The sequence below is a fragment of the Balaenoptera acutorostrata genome, chromosome 1 (assembly GCF_949987535.1).
Source record: "Balaenoptera acutorostrata chromosome 1, mBalAcu1.1, whole genome shotgun sequence".
NCBI classification, from domain to species: domain Eukaryota; kingdom Metazoa; phylum Chordata; class Mammalia; order Artiodactyla; family Balaenopteridae; genus Balaenoptera; species Balaenoptera acutorostrata.
Window position 1 is genome coordinate 136736302 of NC_080064.1, and position 20305 is coordinate 136756606.

General features: G+C 42.9%; 1 protein-coding gene across 1 annotated transcript in view; it reads left to right on the forward strand.

Moving 5' to 3' along the window:
- The window catches only part of PAPPA2 (pappalysin 2), a 320327-nt gene that overhangs the window by 143728 nt on the left and 156294 nt on the right, over positions 1–20305 (forward strand). Inside the window, exons 4-7 of the mRNA XM_007165366.2 lie at positions 9655–9948; positions 11540–11732; positions 15371–15492; positions 18510–18999. Of these exons, the coding sequence (XP_007165428.1) occupies positions 9655–9948; positions 11540–11732; positions 15371–15492; positions 18510–18999 (1099 nt within the window). The remainder of the gene's footprint in view (positions 1–9654; positions 9949–11539; positions 11733–15370; positions 15493–18509; positions 19000–20305) is intronic.

Consider the following 20305-nt stretch of genomic DNA (forward strand, 5'->3'; position numbering starts at 1 on the left):
ACTTCCCTCTTAGAACTGCTTTTGCTGCATCCCGTAGGTTTTGGGTCGTCGTGTCTCCATTGTCATTTGTTTCTAGGTATTTTTTGATTTCCCCTTTGATTTCTTCAGTGATCACTTCGTTATTAAGTAGTGTATTGTGTAGCCTCCATGTGTTTGTATTTTTTACAGATCTTTTCCTGTACTTGATATCTAGTCTTATAGCATTGTGGTCGGAAAAGATACTTGATACGATTTCAATTTTCTTAAATTTACCAAGGCTTGATTTGTGACCCAAGATATGATCTATCCTGGAGAATGTTCCATGAGCACTTGAGAAAAATGTGTATTCTGTTGTTTTTGGGTGGAATGTCCTATAAATATCAACTAAGTCCATCTTGTTTAATGTATCATTTAAAGCTTGTGTTTCCTTATTTATTTTCATTTTGGATGATCTGTCCATTGGTGAAAGTGGGGTGTTAAAGTCCCCTACTATGATTATGTTACTGTCGATTTCCCCTTTTATGGCTGTTAGTATTTGCCTTATGTATTGAGGTGCTCCTATGTTGGGTGCATAAATATTTACAATTGTTATACCTTCCTCTTGGATCGATCCCTTGATCATTATATAGTGTCCTTCTTTGTCTCTTGTAATAGTCTTTATTTTAAAGTCTATTTTGTCTGATATGAGAATTGCTACTCCAGCTTTCTTTTGATTTCCATTTGCATGGAATATCTTTTTTCCATCCCCTCACTTTCAGTCTGTATGTGTCTCTAGGTCTGAAGTGGGTCTCTTGTAGACAGCATATATATGGTTCTTGTTTTTGTATCCATTCAGCCAGTCTGTGTCTTTTGGTGGGAGCATTTAATCCATTTACATGTAAGGTAATTATCGATATGTATGTTCCTATTCCCATTTTCTTAAATATTTTGGGTTTGTTATTGTAGGTGTTTTCCTTGTCTTGTGTTTCTTGCCTAGAGAAGTTCCTTTAGCATTTGTTGTAAAGCTGGTTTGGTGGTGCTGAACTCTCTCAGCTTTTGCTTGTCTGTAAAGGTTTTAATTTCTCCATCAAATCTGAATGAGATCCTTGCTGGGTAGAGTAACCTTGGTTGTAGGTTTTACTCCTTCATCGCTTTAAGTATATCCTGCCACTCCCTTCTGGCTTGCAGTGTTTCTGCTGAAAGATCAGCTGTTAACCTTATGAGGATTCCCTTGTGTGTTATTTGTTGTTTTTCCCTTGCTGCTTTTAATATGTTTTCTTTATATTTAATTTTTGATAGTTTGATTAATATGTGTCTTGGAGTGTTTCTCCTTGGATTTATCCTGTATGGGACTCTCTGTGCTTCCAGGACTTGATTAACTATTTCCTTTCCCATATTAGGGAAGTTTTCAACTCTAATCTCTTCAAATATTTTCTCAGTCCCTTTCTTTTTCTCTTCTTCTTCTGGGACCCCTATAATTCGAATGTTGGTGCGTTTAATGTTGTCCCAGAGGTCTCTGAGACTGTCCTCAGTTCTTTTCATTCTTTTTTCTTTATTCTGCTCTGCAGTAGTTATTTCCACTATTTTATCTTCCAGGTCACTTATCCGTTCTTCTGCCTCAGTTATTCTGCTATTGATCCCGTCTAGAGTATTTTTAATTTCATTTATTGTGTTTTTCATCGTTGCTTGGTTCCTCTTTAGTTCTTCTACATCCTTGTTAAATGTTTCCTGCATTTTGTCTATTCTATTTCCAAGATTTTGGATCATCTCTACTATCATTATTCTGGATTCTTTTTCAGGTAGACTGCCTATTTCCTCTTCATTTGTTAGGTCTGGTGTGTTTTGACCCTGCTCCTTCACCTGCTGTGTGGTTTTTTGTCTTCTCATTTTGCTTATCTTACTGTGTTTGGGGTCTCCTTTTCACAGGCTGCAGGTTCGTAGTTCCCGTTGTTTTTGGTATCTGTCCCCAGTGGCTAAGGTTGGTTCAGTGGGTTGTGTAGGCTTCCTGGTGGAGGGGACTAGTTCCTGTGTTCTGGTGGATGAGGTTGGATCTTGTCTTTCTGGTGGGCACGTCCACGTCTAGTGGTGTGTTTTGGTGTGTCTGTGGCCTTATTATGATTTTAGGCAGCCTCTCTGCTAATGGATGGGGCTGTGTTTCTGTCTTGCTAGTTGTTTGGCATAGGGTGTCCAGCACTGTAGCTTGCTGGTCGTTGAGTGAAGCTGGGTCTTGATGTTGAGATGGAGATCTCTGAGAGATTTTCGCTGTTTGGTATTACGTGGAGCTAGGAGGTCTCTTGTGGACCAGTGTCCTGAAGTTGGCTCTCCCACCTCAGAGGCACAGCCCTGATGCCTGGCTGGAGCACCAAGAGCCTTTCATCCACACAGCTCAGAATAAAAGGGAGAAAAAAATAGAAAGAAAGAAAGAAAGAGGATAAAATAAAATAAAATAAAGCTATTATAATAAAAAATAAGAAAAAATTATTAAGAATAAATGTATTCAGAAAAAAATTTTTTTAATTTTTAAAAATAGGTTTATTAATTTTTTATAATAAAAATAAGAAAAAAAATTAAGAAAAAAATTTATTAAGAAAAAAAAATTTTAATTTAAAATAAAAAATATGAAAAAACTTATTAAATTTTTTTTTAATTTCTAAAAATAGAAAATAAGGAAAAATTATTAAGAAAACATTTATTAGGAAAAAATAATTTTTTAAGTAAAAAAAAAAACGGACAGACCTGACCCTAGGACTAATGGTGAAAGCAAAGCTATACAGGCAAAATCTCACCCAGAAGCATACACATATACACTCACAAAAAAAGGAAAAGGGGAAAAATTAATATATCCTGCTCCCAAAGTCCACCTCTGGAATTTGGGATGATTCGTTGTCTATTCAGGTATTCAACAGATGCAGGCACATCAAGTTGTTTGTGGAGCTTTAATCCGCTGCTTCTGAGGCTGGTGGGAGAGATTTCCCTTTCTCTTCTTTGTTCGTACAGCTCCCGGGGTTCAGCTTTGGATTTGGACCTGCCTCTGCATGTAGGTCGCCTGAGGGCGTCTGTTCCCCGCCCAGACAGAACGGGGTTAAAGGAGCAGCTGCTTCGGGGGCTCTGGCTCACTCAGGACGGGGGGGGGGGGGGGCGGGGGGCGGAGGGCGCGGTACGGAGGAGGCGGGGCGAGCCTGCGGTGTGAGAGGCGTCGTGATGTTGCACCAGCCTGAGGCTCGCCGTGCGTTCTCCCGGGGAAATTGTCCCCGGATCACGGGGCCCTGGCAGTGGCAGGCTGCACAGGCTCCCGGGAGGGGCGGTGTGGAGAGTGACCTGTGCTCGCACACAGTCTTCTTGGTGGCGGCAGCAGCAGCCTTAGCGTCTCCTGCCCGTCTCTGGGGTCCATGCTGATAGCCGCGGCTTGCGCCCACCTCTGGGGTCCGCACTGATAGCAGCGGCTCGCGCCCGTCTCTGGAGTTCGTTTAGGCGGCGCTCTGAATCCCCTCTCCTTGCGCACCGCGAAACAAAGAGGCAAGAAGAAGTCTCTTGCGTCTTCGGCAGCTGCAGACTTTCCCGGACTCCCTCCCGGCTAGCACCGAAGCCCAAGCCTCAGCTCCCAGCCCCTGCCCGCCCCGGCAGCTGAGCAGACAAGCCTCTCGGGCTGGTGAGTGCTGCTCGGCGCCAAGCCTCTGTGCGGGAATCTCTCCGCTTTGCCCTCCGCACCCCTGTGGCTGCGCTCTCCTCCGTGGCTCCGAAGCTCCCCCCTCCGCCACCCGCAGTCTCTGCCCGCAAAGGGGCTTCCTAGTGCGTGGAAACCTTTCCTCCTTCACGGCTCCCTCCCACTGGTGCAGGTCCCATCCCTATTCTTTTGTCTCTGTTATTTCTTTTTTCTTTTGCCCTACCCAAGTACGTGGGGATTTTCTTGCCTTTTGGGAGGTCTGACGTCTTCTGCCAGCGTTCAGTGGGTGTTCTGTAGGAGCAGTTCCACGTGTAGATGTATTTCTACTGTATCTGTGGGAAGGAAGGTGATCTCCGCGTCTTACTCTTCCGCCATCTTGGCCTCCCTGTTTTAATTTTATCCTTCCAGATGAGAAAAGACAAAAATGAACAGTGGTTTTGAGTGTAGGAAATGATAATTATAGTCTCTAAAACTGGAGAAGTAGGAAGGAAAAGGTTATTGACACTACATAAAAAGGGGTCTTGAACCTACCAGCAAGGTCTATGAAGAATTAAGCCTACTGTCCCAGTCCCTTAAGATTTCCTTTCCTCCCACAGTCACTAATTTCAGGCTACTGCAAATAATTTTTGAATGTCAATATGCTGTCTATGAAGAGAATGGGCACTTGTCTATTTGCAACTCTGTCCAATTCATTTCTGTCTTCTGGGTGTCCCTGGGTCTTAAGATCAGAACATGGAAACAAAGTGTGAGAAGCTTAGAGGCAAATCAGAGCTCCTTATGTGAGGGTATTTGTCTGCCTTGCCTGATGATGTCTGGTATCACTCTGTGAGGTCTGCCCAGTTTGTGGTGAGACCCTAGCTTTCATTTTCTTGGTGAATGAAGATGGTTAGGTGGGAGCCAGTGAGGGGTGGGAGCAAATGAGTGTGTGTGGCCAGGCTGCATTATGTAATTATAATAATATTGACAATAGTCTAATACACATTTTGAATTACTTTGTTCTGGAAAATAAGCTAAATGCTTATTTATCTGCATTACTATCAATACTTCAATTTTTATAACAACCCTTTGAGGTAGGAACTCTTGTTATTTCCATTGAACAGATCGGGAAATAGCCTTAGCACTTTTAAAGAATGTCCTCCTAAATAAAGATCAATGCATTTCCAGTGAGAGTCCACAGCCAAAGAAAGAGCCCTGGTCACTCCAAAGGCCACTTAGTGTGAGAGAGGCTTCTGTGCAATGGTGTAAGGAGTAACCACTTGTAACCTCTTGGAGTATGACCCGTGTTGTTTGTAACGAAAATGGAGGAAAGTGTGGGGCATAAGTACCCACTTCAGAAGATGATGCTGGTTTGCTTGAATATTAAAAATAGTCCTGGAAGGTAGCATTTTGTACTATCTTTTCCTGATTTCTATTAAGTTCCTCCTGGAAAAGTATTGCTCATTTCCCTGTGAGGGTAGGTTGAACCCAAGTGACAGAGAGGACAGGATGGAGTTGCCACTCTTGGGACTCGGTTTTTACTTATTATATATCATGTATTCTTCCTTCCTTTTTTAAAATTGAAATATGATTTACAATGTTGTGTTAGTTTCAGGTGTACAGCAAAGTGAGATATATATATATATATATATATATATATATATATATATATACTTTTTCAGATTCTTTTCCATTATAGGTTATTACAAGATACTGAATATAGTCCCCTGTGCTATACAGTAGGTCCCTATTGTTTACCTATTTTATATACAGTAGTGTGTATACGTTAAGCCCATACTCCTAATTTATCCCTCCCCCACTTTACCCTTTGGTAACCATAAGTTTGTTTTCTATATCTGTGAGTCTATTTCTGTTTTGTAAATAAGTTCATTTGTATAATTTTTTTAGAGTCCACATATAAGTGATATCATATGATAATTGTCTTTCTCTGTCTGACTTACTTCACTTAGTATGATAATCTCTAGGTTCATCCATGTTGCTGTAGATGGTATTATGTCATTCTTTTTTATGGCTGAGTAATATTCCATTGTGCATATGTACCACATCTTCTTTATCCATTCATCTGTTGGTGGACATTTAGGTTGCTTCCATGTTTTGGCTATTGTAAAGAGTGCTGCTATGAACATTGGAGTACATGTATCTTTTCGAATTAGAGTTTTTATCTTTTTCTGGATACATGCCCAGGAGAGGGATTGCAGGATCATATGGTAGCTCTATTTTTAGCTTTTTAAGGAACCTCCATACTCTTCTCCATAGTGGCTGTACCAATTTACATTCCCACCAACAGTGTAGGATGGTTCCCTTTTCTCCACACCCTCTTCTTTTTCCTTCTTAATGAAAAGTTTTCACCTTCCTCTTTTTAAGTTTTGACCAACATTCCTCTTTAGATTTTGAGTCTTATGCCTTACTCAGACTTTGGCATGAGCATGTGGTTTGTGTGTGTGTGTGTGTGTGTGTGTGTGTGTGTGTGTGTGTGTTCTTTTCATCAAAATGTGAAAGAACTTTTATAAAGTAAACCATGAAATAAGTTAGTGTCTTTCTTCCCCATATGGGTGTATCAGTGTGTGTGTCTCTGAGTGATTAAAACCCACTCCCCTAATAACTTAACCAGTTTGTTTTAGCTGGAATAAAGAGGGATTGAGAGCAGTGTGGGATGCCCATGCTCAGGAGAGAGGAAGGAGAGCACACACTTGCGGGAAGGGTGTGAGGATGAACAGGCAGTGAGTGTATCACTTGACCATCTGTAGCAGATAGAGAGTAGATGTCTGCGGCTGCTCATTCCCAGCCTTTCCCCTTCTCCTCAGGCTACTGAGAGATGGGAGTCTGGGAACACAGCTCACCAAGCCGAGGTGGTGACGGTCCATAACACAAATTTCTCCACATGGTTTTTATGATTGTCTCACTCCGTCCTGCATGCTAGCTCTCAGAGGCACAGGAGGAGAATAGGAAGGACTCTTAGCCATAAGCCCGTGTAGCCCCCTCACTTTACAGAAGAGACCTTGGGAAAGGTTAAAGAGCAGGGCCAGTGTCACACAGCTAGTCAGGGTCAGGACCACATTTCAAAGTCCTTAAGTTCTAATCTATAACCTTGGTGTCTACTGGACAGAATTACTGTAAGAGGTCCAGGGTCTTGACCTTTTTCCTTAACATAGGTTGGTGTACACAGCACTTACTCCTGAATGAGAGTATGCACTATTCTAATTATATAGTAGGTAAGCTCATTACTAGGTGTTCCATACAGATGACTTGGGGCTAGAAGTATCATCTCTCTGGAATCAAAAATATAACTGTCAGTAAATGTGTTCAAAGGCTTATGCTTTTCATTAAAATTTAAGTGCCGTATGGTTAAATCTATATTCTCCTGCTTTGGGGATGTGTATTAAGGGTGCTGTGGATGAGAACTCTGGCCAATTGTCCTTGGCATGGAGGAGATTTGCTGGCAGGGCTGAGGATTTGCATGTTTATGCTTCTTCCTCCTCTTATAAATAACCAGGTTTATTGAAAAGAGACAGTGAATATTTTTAGATTTGGAAAAATCTCATTTGGACTTGAGGCAGAGACTTCTAGAGGTTGATAAGAAGCCTACTATTATCATGACCATGCTCGTATCCACTTTGAGTGCCCCAAGGCCACACTCCCAGCCTATGTCTTTGACACATGCTACTTTTGCTAGCCCTTCTTCCTGGAACCTTATTTCTGTTCAGCTCTAGTTCCTTTCTCTGCTGCTAGAGGAGATCCCAAGAGAACTTGTCTTGGACTTACCATAGGATGAGGAGGTATTTGACATTTGCTCAGGGGCAAGAATATGGATAGAAAATAACTATTGATTGGGAAGCTTTTTGGTCTTTGGTAGTATTTCATGCATTGCGCTCTGAGTAATTCAGTATTCCATATGTCAAAAAGTATTCTACCCCAAACAGGTTCTGTGTTCAAATAAATTTGGGGCACAAAGGATTAAACAAAATTGCTGCAGGACTTTTCAGCACCTTTAACAAAACAGTTCTCAGGTGCAATGTGAATCTTCCAGAGGACGTATGGCATGCTACCTTTCTTTCCTCAAGCATATTTAACCACTGATACTACTTTTTTTTGCAAAGAATCACCCAGGACCAGAATTTATGAACACAATTTGGGAAAAACTACTCAGCGTAGATACTGAAAACTTATAGGCAAGTTGTAGCCTTTCAAAGTTTGATTCTGGCAAATTGGTATAGGCAATTTGGAGAGAACAAAAACGTGTTCTGTTAGAATCCTCATTGATGTGAAGGTCGATATTGCTGTTAGAGAACTGAGAGCATAATGGTGTATAACTTTGATGATAATTATTACTGAAACTGGATATGTAAACATGAAGCGGAAGGCATCTTGAAAGATGGAAATATTTCATTTTACCAGGTTTATTCAAATACTGGACACCCTGGATGTTTTTGAAATAGATCTGTTTTCAAACTAATTTTTACCTATAGGTTGACATAATAATGATGCACAAATGTATAAAATTATACAGAATATATTTTTATAAAAGGAAAAAATAATAATGTTGAATGTTTACTGGAAGTAATAGAAATGATAAACAAGGGAGATGAGGTCTAGCTTTGTTTTAGATGTGAAAGTAGACAATATATCTCAGGACAAGTCTAAGCATGGCTTGGTTAATGTCAACATGTCTGAGTAGACTAGAAGAAACTAGAACTTGGATTTAGAAACTGCCCTTTGCAATATGGTAGTCACTAAAAAGGCAGATTGAGCTGCCCATTACAGAAACCAATGGGTGTGGCACCAGATACCCTGGTGACTGTATCCTGCCCATAAAACCATGTATGTAGTTGTCTATAGGGTTGTCTGTAGGTATAGAGTTCAGGAATGGGACATATTGAATATGATCTGGCAAAAGAAAGGCAGGGCTATTCTTCTGGGGGGTCCGCTATACTCAGCAGACTATTGATACAGGGAGGACTTAGGTAGGAGGAATGAAGCAAGTCTGGGGAACTGGGATTGGATCTGGGACACAAGGGCAGGATCAGCCTGGAAATATAGCTAGGGTGACTCTGGATCCCAGAGGGTTGATCCAGGGCTGTTGACATTCCCTCTTCCAGGTCCTGGAGGTGAAGATGGGTCTGATCCTAACAATGTTTAGGGGTGAAGAAGGAAAGTCTTCCATGGGGAGAGGAGAGAAGCAGGGATTGGGAACTAGACAGATAGAAGTTGGGATAGTCAGAGACCCTTAGCCTTTTCTTTTGTAATATACAGTGATACCACTAGGTCTTTCATCTAAGACCAGATTGGATGCAATGGATGGAACTCTTCTCTGAAACACCTCCCTTGGTGTTCTCAGGGAGATTTGGGAGGAATGAGAGTGGAGCAAATTCCTATAGTGCCCATGACATTCAGAATTTCATGGTAGTTCAGTTGGACTTGTCTTTTGTCTCAATGGTTGTTAGCTCCTTGAGATTAGGGGTCATAAAATCAGAAGCATCATGTACAGCTGTCATTTACTAAACTCCTTCAATGTGCCAAACGTTTTAAAAAAGGAGTGCTCTCATCTCCACTTTACAGACAACAAAACTGAGCTTCTAGAAGGTCAGATAGCTGTTCAAGTCCTCAGAGAATCCCATGTGCTTTCAGTTAGACCAATGGCTCTCAACCAGAAGTTTAAAAAAATACTGAGGCATGTACCCCATCCTCAACCATTTGGATTCATTTCACTGGGGCTGGCATTTGGACATCTGTATTTTTCAACAGGTGATTATAATGCACAGCCAGGGCTGAGAATCCTGGCCCTCTATCATGTCACCTTGTCTGTATTGTTATCCCTGGCATTTAATACAGCACTCACCCAAGACAGAGGTTAAAGACATGTTTATTGATTGGTTCAGAAGGTATTTGTGGCCAGAGGGAAGACCAGGGACTGAATGCCACTAGAAGTTATGAAGCACCCCCTTAGAGGCTGGAATTGAACATTCAGTGTTTATCAGAAGACAGAGGGTGGCTATTCATTACATGCTTAGAGATGTTTTGCAAACCTTCCATTACAGGTGGTGTTGTCCTCAACCCAGCCTATTATGGCATGCCTGGCCACACCAACATCATGATCCACGAGGTGGGGCATGTCCTGGGACTCTACCATGTCTTCAAAGGGGTCAGTGAAAGAGAATCCTGTGACGACCCCTGCAGGGAGACGGTGCCGTCCATGGATACAGGAGACCTCTGTGCCGACACTGCCCCCACTCCCAAGAGTAAGCTGTGCCAGGACCCAGAGCCTATCAATGACACCTGTGGCTTCACCCACTTCCCAGGGGCTCCATTCAGCAACTACATGAGTTATACAGGTATCACAACACTCCTGATGTCTTTGTTTTTTATTAAGATTACATGGGAGCCTTTTGGGGCTGGGAGGGTGGAGGTATGGGAATTAGAGAGGATTATCAAGCAGTCATTCATGCCAGAGAGTTGAAGTGTATTTGTCATGGCATATTCTTTTTTTTTTTTTTCATGTCTTTGAAGAACTTAAGTATTGAAATATCAAGGGTCTCATTGACTAGATTCTCCTCCACTAAAAATGAAAAGATAAGCATATTTCTATCTCAGTTAAAAAGAGGGAAAAAGCCAAAAGCTCTCTTGAGAGCCCTTTGACCTCTAGAACTGGGTTATTTTGCTTCTTTCCCATATTCGTAGGGATTTACTCTGAAGGAGAGTCCAAAGGTGATGGAGAAAGAGGTTTCTGGTTCAAAGTGGCTCTTTGTACTATTTTTGAAGTTGGTCAAGAAGATGGCCCTGGTTAATTTTAAGCTCAGAGTTCCTTTTTCTGTTGTGTCATTTTTTAAAGTATCAGATTCTCTTCTTCCAACACTAGACAAGGGCTGATTCTTAGCTTGCCTACAGAAAATGGTGCTGTTTCATTTAAAAAATGGTACTTTCTTGGTCCTGGTTTTGTTGTCTTGGATTATGCTTCTACTTTGTCCTTTCACTAATGAACTTAAATTTATCCCTAAAATTAAGGACTGATGTGATTTGATGACTTATTCCAGTGGTGAAGGAAGGAAGTAATTTTTCTACAACATCCAGGGGCTTGTTGGTGATAAGTTCTAGATAACTATCCAAAAAAAAAAAAGAAAGAAAAGATAAGTGACAGATGCTGACCATGCCTTTGCAGGGAAGAAAAAGTGCTGAGCTGGTCCTGTCAGTGACCCATCAATATATTCCTATCTAAGTCTCATCTTGGTGCATGATTCAGGTACATCAAATTCATAAGGACCAGCATCCTTGCCTCTCCCAACAAGCACACAGTGGCCCTTGCCAGGGCAGAGAGACCAGACAATGGGGTGCGGAGGGCAGAGCTATTTAGGCACCACCTTTGAAGTGGACAGAGGAAACATCTAAGAAGCAGAAGGGAGTGTTTCACTGGTGGGCCTTCATGGAAGAAGGCCTGGAAGCTAAGATAACTCCTTTTCTAACCCTATGAAAAGTGTACCTAATAGGAAATTTTACCAGCTCTAAAAGGAAGTTGAGGATCACCATTCCCAGTCCTGCTGCCTGCTTGACTTTTTGGCTTTCTCTCCTCTTGAGCATCTCCGAATGTTCACTTACCTGGGCCAAAGTCACTGGACATAAAGCAGGTGTCTGAAACTCCACACATGTTCACGAATTAAAAGGCCATATGCTGAAATACTGCCATCTTGTGGTTTCCTGATTAAGCAATGTCATCTCAGAGCAACCCTGAACCCCTGGGCGTGAGTCTCACTCTGGCCAACGTCAAGGTAAACATCAAGCCCAACTAACTTTAGAGATAAGCCAGTGCTCTTCTCTGCCTTCTCTTTCCCACTTCCAGCCTAGATATTTCCTGGCAAAATCTATCCCTACCTTGGTGGACATTGCAGGTTAAAACCTCCATCTCTCTTGTTCCCTTTTTTGTCTCTGCAGATGACGACTGCACTGACAGCTTCACCCCTAACCAAGTGGCCCGAATGCACTGCTATTTGGACCTTGTATATCAGCAATGGAGTCAAAGCCGAAAGCCCACCCCCATTCCCATCCCACCCATGGTCATCGGGCAGACCCCCCTGTCCCTCACTATCCACTGGCTGCCTCCAATTAGTGGAGTTGTGTATGACAGGTGAGAGAGGCACTGGTATCTTTCTCTGTGGCATTTCTTGTGAACAAGGTGAAGGATGTGAAGTTGGGGGAACCCCAGTTTGGAACTATAAATACGCACCGTTACTCAGGGCTGCCTCCGCCACCCTGCTCAGTACTCATCTCCTGAGCAGAGCTCATGGGGCTCTCACGTCAGCCAATGGTGCACCATATGTGCCCACTCCTTGGCGAGGGGCATCCGGATGTTTCCTGATATTATATCTGGTGGGCTTCTAGGAGCTGCGAAGAGGTTGACAAATGTGATAAAAAATGACCTGACAAAACTGAGATGGCATTTGCCACCTGTCCAGGTCAGCTGTTCCTCCTTGGTGTAAGCGTGGAGCAGGGGCTTGCTACTTGCACAGTGGTGTCTGGAAGAAGGGAAGTAAGGATGTTCCTCCAGGCAGTTCTGGGGGTGAGTGGGTGGCCGGCGACTCAAGCTGTGCATCAGGGGCTTAACTGGCTCGTGTGGGCATTTCTAATGCCTCCTCTGTGTCCTGTTGTACCCCGTGCCTGCCCCACGCCTACCCCACTTATGGCTACTATCTTGCGGAATTGTCATTATCTGTTCATTTTCCTATCTGCTCCACTACTCAACTGGCAATTCCTTGGGGTCAGGACTATTTTTTTGTTTCTTTGTCTCTTGGCCTGCCACAATAAGCAGCTAATTCATGTTTATTGAAGAGAATCATTACACCTAAACTTGGTTTTTATTCATCCTTTGCATATTGGTGTATAATGAATACCAGGAAAATTTTTGTGGAAAAGAGAGAAGGTAGGAAAAGGATGACATCTGACAATTGGTGGGAGGATGGGGGAATGTGGTTTAACTGAAAAGGGCCAGAACCCCATCCACGACCTGCTCTCCGTTTTCAAAACCTACCACTGTGGGCTCTTCGGTCCTTCTATGTGTGAGGCACTGTGCGAGGTATTTTACCTGCAATTGTCTTACTTAGTCCTTGCAGTGAGCCCAATCCCTGCTATATAAGTGAGGAATCCGAGGCATAGAGAAGCACACGGTGGCTAGCCCAGGACACCACAGCTGGATAGAGCTGAATTGGGGCTATCCCCTGGAATTTCAGAAATGGAGGACATGGAATAGATTGTTTCTTTGAATTTAGAGCTTTCCCCTTTAGCAGGTGGAGGGTCCCTCATCTGTGTGTCACGCTTCCCTTCTGGGTGTCAGATCCCAACTAGGGAGCTGAATGTCCCTGAAGCACGTTCCTGTGTACTCCAGCTTTGCTGAAAGCCTGGGAGAGAGGACAGGGAGAGACAGGGATGGGAGGAAGCAGGTGAACCATTTTTCAAAGTGGCTCTCCCGGCCTTCTGGGATCTTGGAACCTGTCCTTGACACCTGGTGTACACTTAATGTGTGACATTACTTAGACCCCACAATCCTATAAAGCAGTTTTGATTGTCATCGGCACCCAAGCTCTCATGGGTTCCCTCTGTGAGTCAACATATATCTCTGTGATGTGTGTAAGAATCCTCTTCCTGCACGTGTGACCTCGTGCAGCTTGGGTTGCTCTGGCTGAACAATAGGTCCTCTGTGGGCATGTGCAGACCCGTGTTTTACATCAGTTTATGTAACACATGTAAACAATTTAATCTTTCAATTCTCTCTCTGGTACAAACGTTACGATAAAGCAGACATCAGTGCTGGCTTGCTGTGAGACTGTTGGCAGAAAAGGCTGCAGTTGGCTTCCTTTTCTCAGCGAGGTGAGCTACAGCGCTGAGGCCTCCTGACACGTGCGTCGGGGAAACTCACGTCACATACCCAGCGATTTGTGTCACACTCGGAGTTATGTTTACTCCTCCCCAGTAGGTATTTGGAATCCTTATGTCAGAGAGAAGCCCAACCACGCACTAAGCAGCGGCCCCGGAAGAGCCAAGTGCATCAGGGAAATGTGGTTTGGAGTTGCGTCCGCAACAGAAGTGAGCGCTGACTGCAGTCGGGGGTTGGAGTTAACGACACCTTTTGATTGCCAAAGTACTGGACACTTGATGGTGTTTGGGAACTTGCTCAGAGGAATTAAGAAACTTGTTGCGACTTCAGGCAATTTACTTCATCCCTCTGAGCCTGAGTGTCCTCATTTGTAAACAGGGTTCTTACAGGGATTAGAAATAATTTATGAAAAGCACCTAGTGGAACGATGCCAGGTATATACGGTGCTTAATAAATGGGAGCTGGTAGCATACTTATTACCCTTATTTAACAATACTATTTTTCCATTATATTGCAAGATTTTACTTTTCTCCCTCTACTTGTTGAGAGACCTTGATTTGATGCCTCCGTTTGCAGATGGATCGTTCACAATTGGGCTTCCACAACCTATTAAGTATAAAATAAGCTACAAGGGTATATTGTACCTCACAGGGAATATAGCCAATATCTCATAATAGCTGTAAATGGAGTATAACCTTTAAAAATGAATTGCTGTATTGTATACATATAACTTTTATAATATTGTACAGCAACGATACTTCAATAAATTAAAAAAAAAGATTCTAAGTATCAGAGACAGGCCTCATCAAGTGATTTCCCCTTGTTATTCAGCTATTGTTGTCATTACCTCTTCAAGATACGGTGCTTGAAGAGCTCTTCATAGGTGTATTAATAGTCTCAAGGATGCGCATAGAACAAGCTCTCACAGAGGGACTGCTGAGGCCAGTCTGTGTCCTAACTGCTGGGCATAGAAAAAGAGAGCTTGGTCTGGATCTGCTCACAGGCAAAGGAGGAGGAATGGGAATGGGGATTCTCAACACCACAGATCAGTGCCCTACAATGGGAGCCAGAATGTACAGTGGGTGCCCAGAAGAGAGAGTGCTGGCCATCCAGAGGAGTCAGGCTAAGTGCCACTGCAAAGGTTACATTTGCATGGGTCTTGAAGGATGAGTAGGAGCTTGCTAAACAGAGAAGCTTAGAAAGCCTATTTAGCCAGAGAGAGAACAGCAGGTTTCACGGAGCTGTGTGAAGGGTATGATGTATTTGTGAAAAGGTGATTAGTTATTGTGATGGGAACATAAATGAAATTCATGAAAAGACTGAAGTAGGTAAGGCTGGAGCTATCCTCTGAAGGACCCTGTATCATGGAAGGAATTTAGATGTATCCCTATAGGCAATGGAGAACCAAGGAGCGTTACATTTCATATGACTTTTATTTTATGTGTGTGATTAAAAGTAGAGAGTTAAAACATAAGAGCACATATAACTAATAAGTTTACTGTGAAACTTGTTGTCTGTTTCAGTTGGGGGAATGCAAGGAGGCTTTGGATGACTTATTGAGAATCAGTGTATAAGTCGTTTTATGTTGAAAGATTCAGATTGTAATTATTTTGTGTTGACTGGATAGAAGACCTCTTTCATCTCCACAGGCCTCCTTTATGACTTAGTTAAATTCTTCTGCTTCATAACCTTGAGATTTTCATGTCACTACGAATTTTGCAAAGATGAGGTCTATACAAGAAGGAAATGAGTTGAGAAATAGTTGTGTTCTCAGTTACCCACTAAGGCCTCACTACCCATTGCCACTCCCATGCCCCAAAGGTCTTGTGAATTTCGTTATCCCAGTTCATCTGATCTATTCTCCCCATCTCCATCCCCACCCATTGTTTTCCTAGGGTCCCGGGCAGCGTGTGTGGTGCCTGCACTGAAGATGGGACGTTCCGTCAGTACGTGCACACGGCTTCCTCCCGGCGCGTGTGTGACTCCTCGGGTTACTGGACCCCAGAGGAGGCTGTGGGTAAAGGACCATGACTTTTTCATTTACACCTTGGTGGCCAAGGTGGACATGGGGGGTGGAGGTAAAGGGTGGAGCGGTGGCATGGTGAGAAAAAGGTAGTGTGCCTGTGTGCGTGCTTGTGTGTGTGTGTGTGTGTGTGATGTGCTGGAAATCTCCAGGGGTCTGGGAATGACTCTGCCTGGTACCTTTGTGTGGATATCCTATGTGTGCTTAACGTGCCAGTGGCTGTGGTGAAGCAGAGGGAAGCAGAGAGGACAGAGGGACGGAGAACTCAGGGGGCGACTTCAGGAGGAGCTAGCTCAGGCATGTCGTATTACATGTGCCTGTCAGCCCATGGAGCAGCTTTGCCACATGACAACGTAAGCTGATCTCATCCTCCCCTCTATCAGGAGGCTAACAGAGAACACGTTGCAGGGAACACTCATGCACACTGACTGAGCCAGTTTGGGCGCGGTGGGGTGGACTAGGTGTTCCAAACTGATCATTCTCAGCTATGCTATTTTATGAGTCTATTAATCACTGGTACTCGTTGTGCTTTGGATGTGATCTAAGCTAGGCTCTAGGAGGGGGAAAATGTTTTTAGCTGTCCCCTTTCCTGTCCCACCCCCAACTTCTCAGTTACATATTCGCTCACCTACCTATAACAGTGCCTCTACGGCAAAGTAGAGCATGAATGCTACCCCAATTCAAGTCCAAAAATGCTACTGACATGAGTTTTAGCACCTTCTGATGAATGGCTTGACTTCTTCTACAGTCACCGTCTTCAGTGTTTACCTAGTCATCACCTTTCTCTTTTTCTTATATTTTTTAAGAGCCTAAAAACGACTCAGTAAGACCTGTTGGACAGGGTCCTATTTGAATTAGTTAATAGTCTTGACTCTGATAAGAAAAAAAAGGAGAACATTGGTCTAAGAGTCTACAGCATCCCCTTGGGCTCCCAGTTACTCAAATGACAGGAGCCTTGAGGAGGAATCTGGGGGGAGACAATTGACTTGATTGATCATATAGAACATTTTTCAAAGGATTTTTCAGGGAAGAATGGAAGGTGACTATAAAATTTACATTGGCACTGAGTAGGACTCATTTAGAGATCGGCATTTCATTAAAGGCCATTTTTGTGGCAAACAGTTTGTTCTGTGCTAGTGTTTTAATGCCCATTTGACTCTCTGGCCCTGTACTTTTTTTCTTTTTAATTCTTGGAAAAATTTAAAGTTATCTGGTAGAGGTGAAAGGAATTAGAAGTTCTGGGTTCTAACTCTTGTACTGTGTCTCCAGGCATACCAAATCAACTTTTAGGGCCTCCACTTCATCTCTTTATATGACATCATAATAAAAACTTTCTGACAGACAGTGCTGCTATTGAGTTGGCTTCCAAGGGCCTTTACTCTGCTAGTATTGGGGGATGCCTGTTGGAAAATACTGAGAGGAAATACTGGTATTCCTTTGCTTTGAACAGGTGAAGAATCAAGTCATATTTTAAATGTATAAAATGAAAGGAATTGATTCCCCAGCAGAGCACACACAAACACATATATTTACAGATATGATCAAAATGTATTTAATGACACTTAATGGACACTTATTGACCACCAACTACATTCTGAATGCTATGAGGAATAGAAAATTGAACCAGACATATTCCCTGCTTAATATCATCTCCTTGGAGAGAACTTCCCTGTCTCCCTGATCTAAAATAGCCCCCAACCTCACACCATTATTCTCTAGTACTTTATCCTCCTTAATTTTTCTTCAGAGATGACATTATTATACTGATGCCTCTTTACTTATTGTTGTAGCTATCACCCTATGGTAAGATATATGTGGTCAAGACTTTTGTCTCTCTTGTTCACTACTCCATCTCTGATACCTAGATTTGTGCTAGGTGTGAAAGAGGTACACAGTCAATTTTTATTGAATTAAGGAATGAATGGATTCACGATACAGGGAAGAAACAATAGGGATCATAAGATGTAGCACACACATGTTTGAACTTATTTCCTCTGGGCTTTGGAACGTTATTTTCCAAATCCTGAAGGGCTAAGTCATTCTATTTTTGCAAATGTAGTTTGCAAATATTTCTAAGGAACACTGTATAGATCTTCTACACTAATCTAGTAAGGCAGGGGTTAAATAGTGCTTATTTTATAAATGAGGAAATTGAGGCTTAGATAGACTGGCCACAGTTACACAGCTAATGCACAGCACCAATTACAGCCTAACTACTGCATCCTAATTTAGCAGTTTTCTTTCAATTCCCCTCATGTTATAGGAGAAACCACCTTGTATAGATTATTTCCACAGAGCTGACTTTATATGTTTGCGATATTTGATTTTTCACCATTACATTTTTACTTGGCTACTGAATCTCCTTTTTTTTCCACTCAAGAAAAGTGTTTCTATTTCCTGCCTGCAGTTTCCTTTGTGTAGTGCTCTACTGGCTTACATATATTTGAACTAAAAGGGAAGTTTCAATGTATGGTTTTAAAGTTTGGCTAACAGTCCATTGGAAGGATTGCTAAGGTATGATCTTAGGGTATCAGAGAAGTTTTGTGAAAAGCCTAGTTAAACATTGTAGCAACAGCCTGAAACAAACATTGGCCTGATTAGTAAATAAAACAGGGCTTCAGAAGCATTAATTTATCATAAATTATTAGTAAACTAAGTACAAATAATTCTCTTCTGCTCAAGGATTCTTTAAGGACATGACTTACCTTACCTGTATCAGTCTCATGTTTCCACCTAGGCTCTGGGTCACTCCATTCCGAATGCCATGCTGGATTTCTCTTGTTAAAGGGTACCAGGAAGTGGTGATTTGGAGCATAGTGCTTTTGAATTGTTACACCTCTGTCTTCAGTAATACTTAAGATCTAACCTACTAAGCTGACCAGCTTCTCTAAGAATGTGCTCAAAGTTCTCTTCTGCTTCATTGTTTTTTCTGGCCCTTGATAGGGGCGACTCATTTTCAGATTTTTAATGGTGATTCCTGATGCGTCTGTCTTTCTGCTCATCTCCCTCAGGGCCTCCAGACGTGGATCAACCTTGTGAGCCAAGCTTGCAGGCCTGGAGTCCTGAGCTCCACCTGTACCACATGAACATGACGGTCCCCTGCCCTGCAGAAGGCTGTAGCCTGGAGCTGCTCTTCCAGCACCCAGTCCAAGCTGACACTCTCACCCTATGGGTCACCTACCTCTCCATGGACTCCTCCCAGGCGCTTTTTGACACAGAGATCTTGCTGGAACGCCAGGAGTCCGTGCACCTAGGCCCCTTAGACACTTTCTGTGACACCCCACTCACTATCAAACTGCACGTTGATGGGAAAGTCTCGGGGGTGAAAGTCTACACCTTTGATGAGCGGATGGAGATTGATGCAGCTCTCCTGACTTCTCAGCCCCACAGTCCCTTGTGTTCTGGCTGCAGGCCCGTGAGGTACCAGGTCCTCCGTGAGCCCCCATTTGCCAGTGGCTTGCCCATGGTGGTGACACATCCTCACAGGAAATTCACAGACGTGTGAGTTGGGCAGTAGGGCTTTCTAAACCATGGGGCTTCCTGAGGCTTTGGGAGTGGGTTTGGCTTCCTTTTTCTCCATTTTTTAATATTCTGATATGCCCTTATTTGGAGAAATGTTCAGACTCTCAGAGGGGGTTTTATTCTAAAGTGGCATCTCTGAAATGAGCAAAAGTATTTCCCAGAAGGGGCAAGCAGGTGTTCTGACTGATGATGCCATCTTTACGATTATGGAAAAAAGAGGTTAGTATTTGATATGTTTCAGTTGGACTGAAAATATTAATTACCATAAGTAAGTTGATCAGAGTCAGATACTCCTATCTGGTAACACAATTTGATTTTTGATCCTTGCTGTAACTTTTAAATAATCTGCCACAGCTCCTATACCATTCAAAGGTTATAGTCACCTCTTCTACAGCTAAGCAGAGAAGCCGAGGGTCCTGCAGACACTATACTCTACTTTCATGACTCATTCATTTTGCTTTCTTCCCTCTCTCCCTCCCTCCCTCTCTCCCTCTCTCTTTCCTTCTTTTCCGACCCTCCTCTTTCTCTTTCTTCTGTTCTTTCTACATTTAGTGAGTTCTTAAGTGCTCCTGGCACTGTGTGCTCAGTGGTGGGGACACAGACTAAGATAAGATCATTGGCTTAAAAGAGTTCAATGTCTATAGAGTAGGAGGCTGGTATCTCTAAAGGCAAATTTTCCTCACCTCATAATTTTCCTCAGAGGCTGCCCTGAGGGCAGAACTCAGGGTAAAACAAAAGTTTTATCAAAGGTGCTATACTGGTTAGTTTTCGCTGCATTAGAAATCATCACAAAACATAGTGGGTTAAAACAACAAATACTATTTCTCATGGTTCTATGGGTTGGCTGTGTGTACTCACCTGGACCGGCTTGGCCAGGGCTAGGTGGCCCCAGGCAACCTCATGCACGCATTGGAGGCTCAGCTAAGACACTGGCACGGCTGGAATGATGAAGTTCTCTTTCCCCATTGTCTCTCCTTCACTAGGAGGCTTTGCCTGGGCTTGTTCTCATGCTGGTGGAAGGCTTTCCAGAAGCAGGGATGGCAAGTCCCCAAACACTCACATTTTTCAAGCCTCTGCTTACATTACTCATGATATCATTCCACTAGCCAAAGCAGGTCATGGTCAATTCCAGATTCCGCGGGTGGCAAAATCAATTCTATTTCTTGATGAGAGAAACAGTAAAGTCACATCACAGAAGGGCATGCATCTGGGATGGGAAGAATTTATGGCCATTCTTCAGTCTGCCACAGCTACAAAAGAGTAGAGAAAAATGTTCACCTTGAAT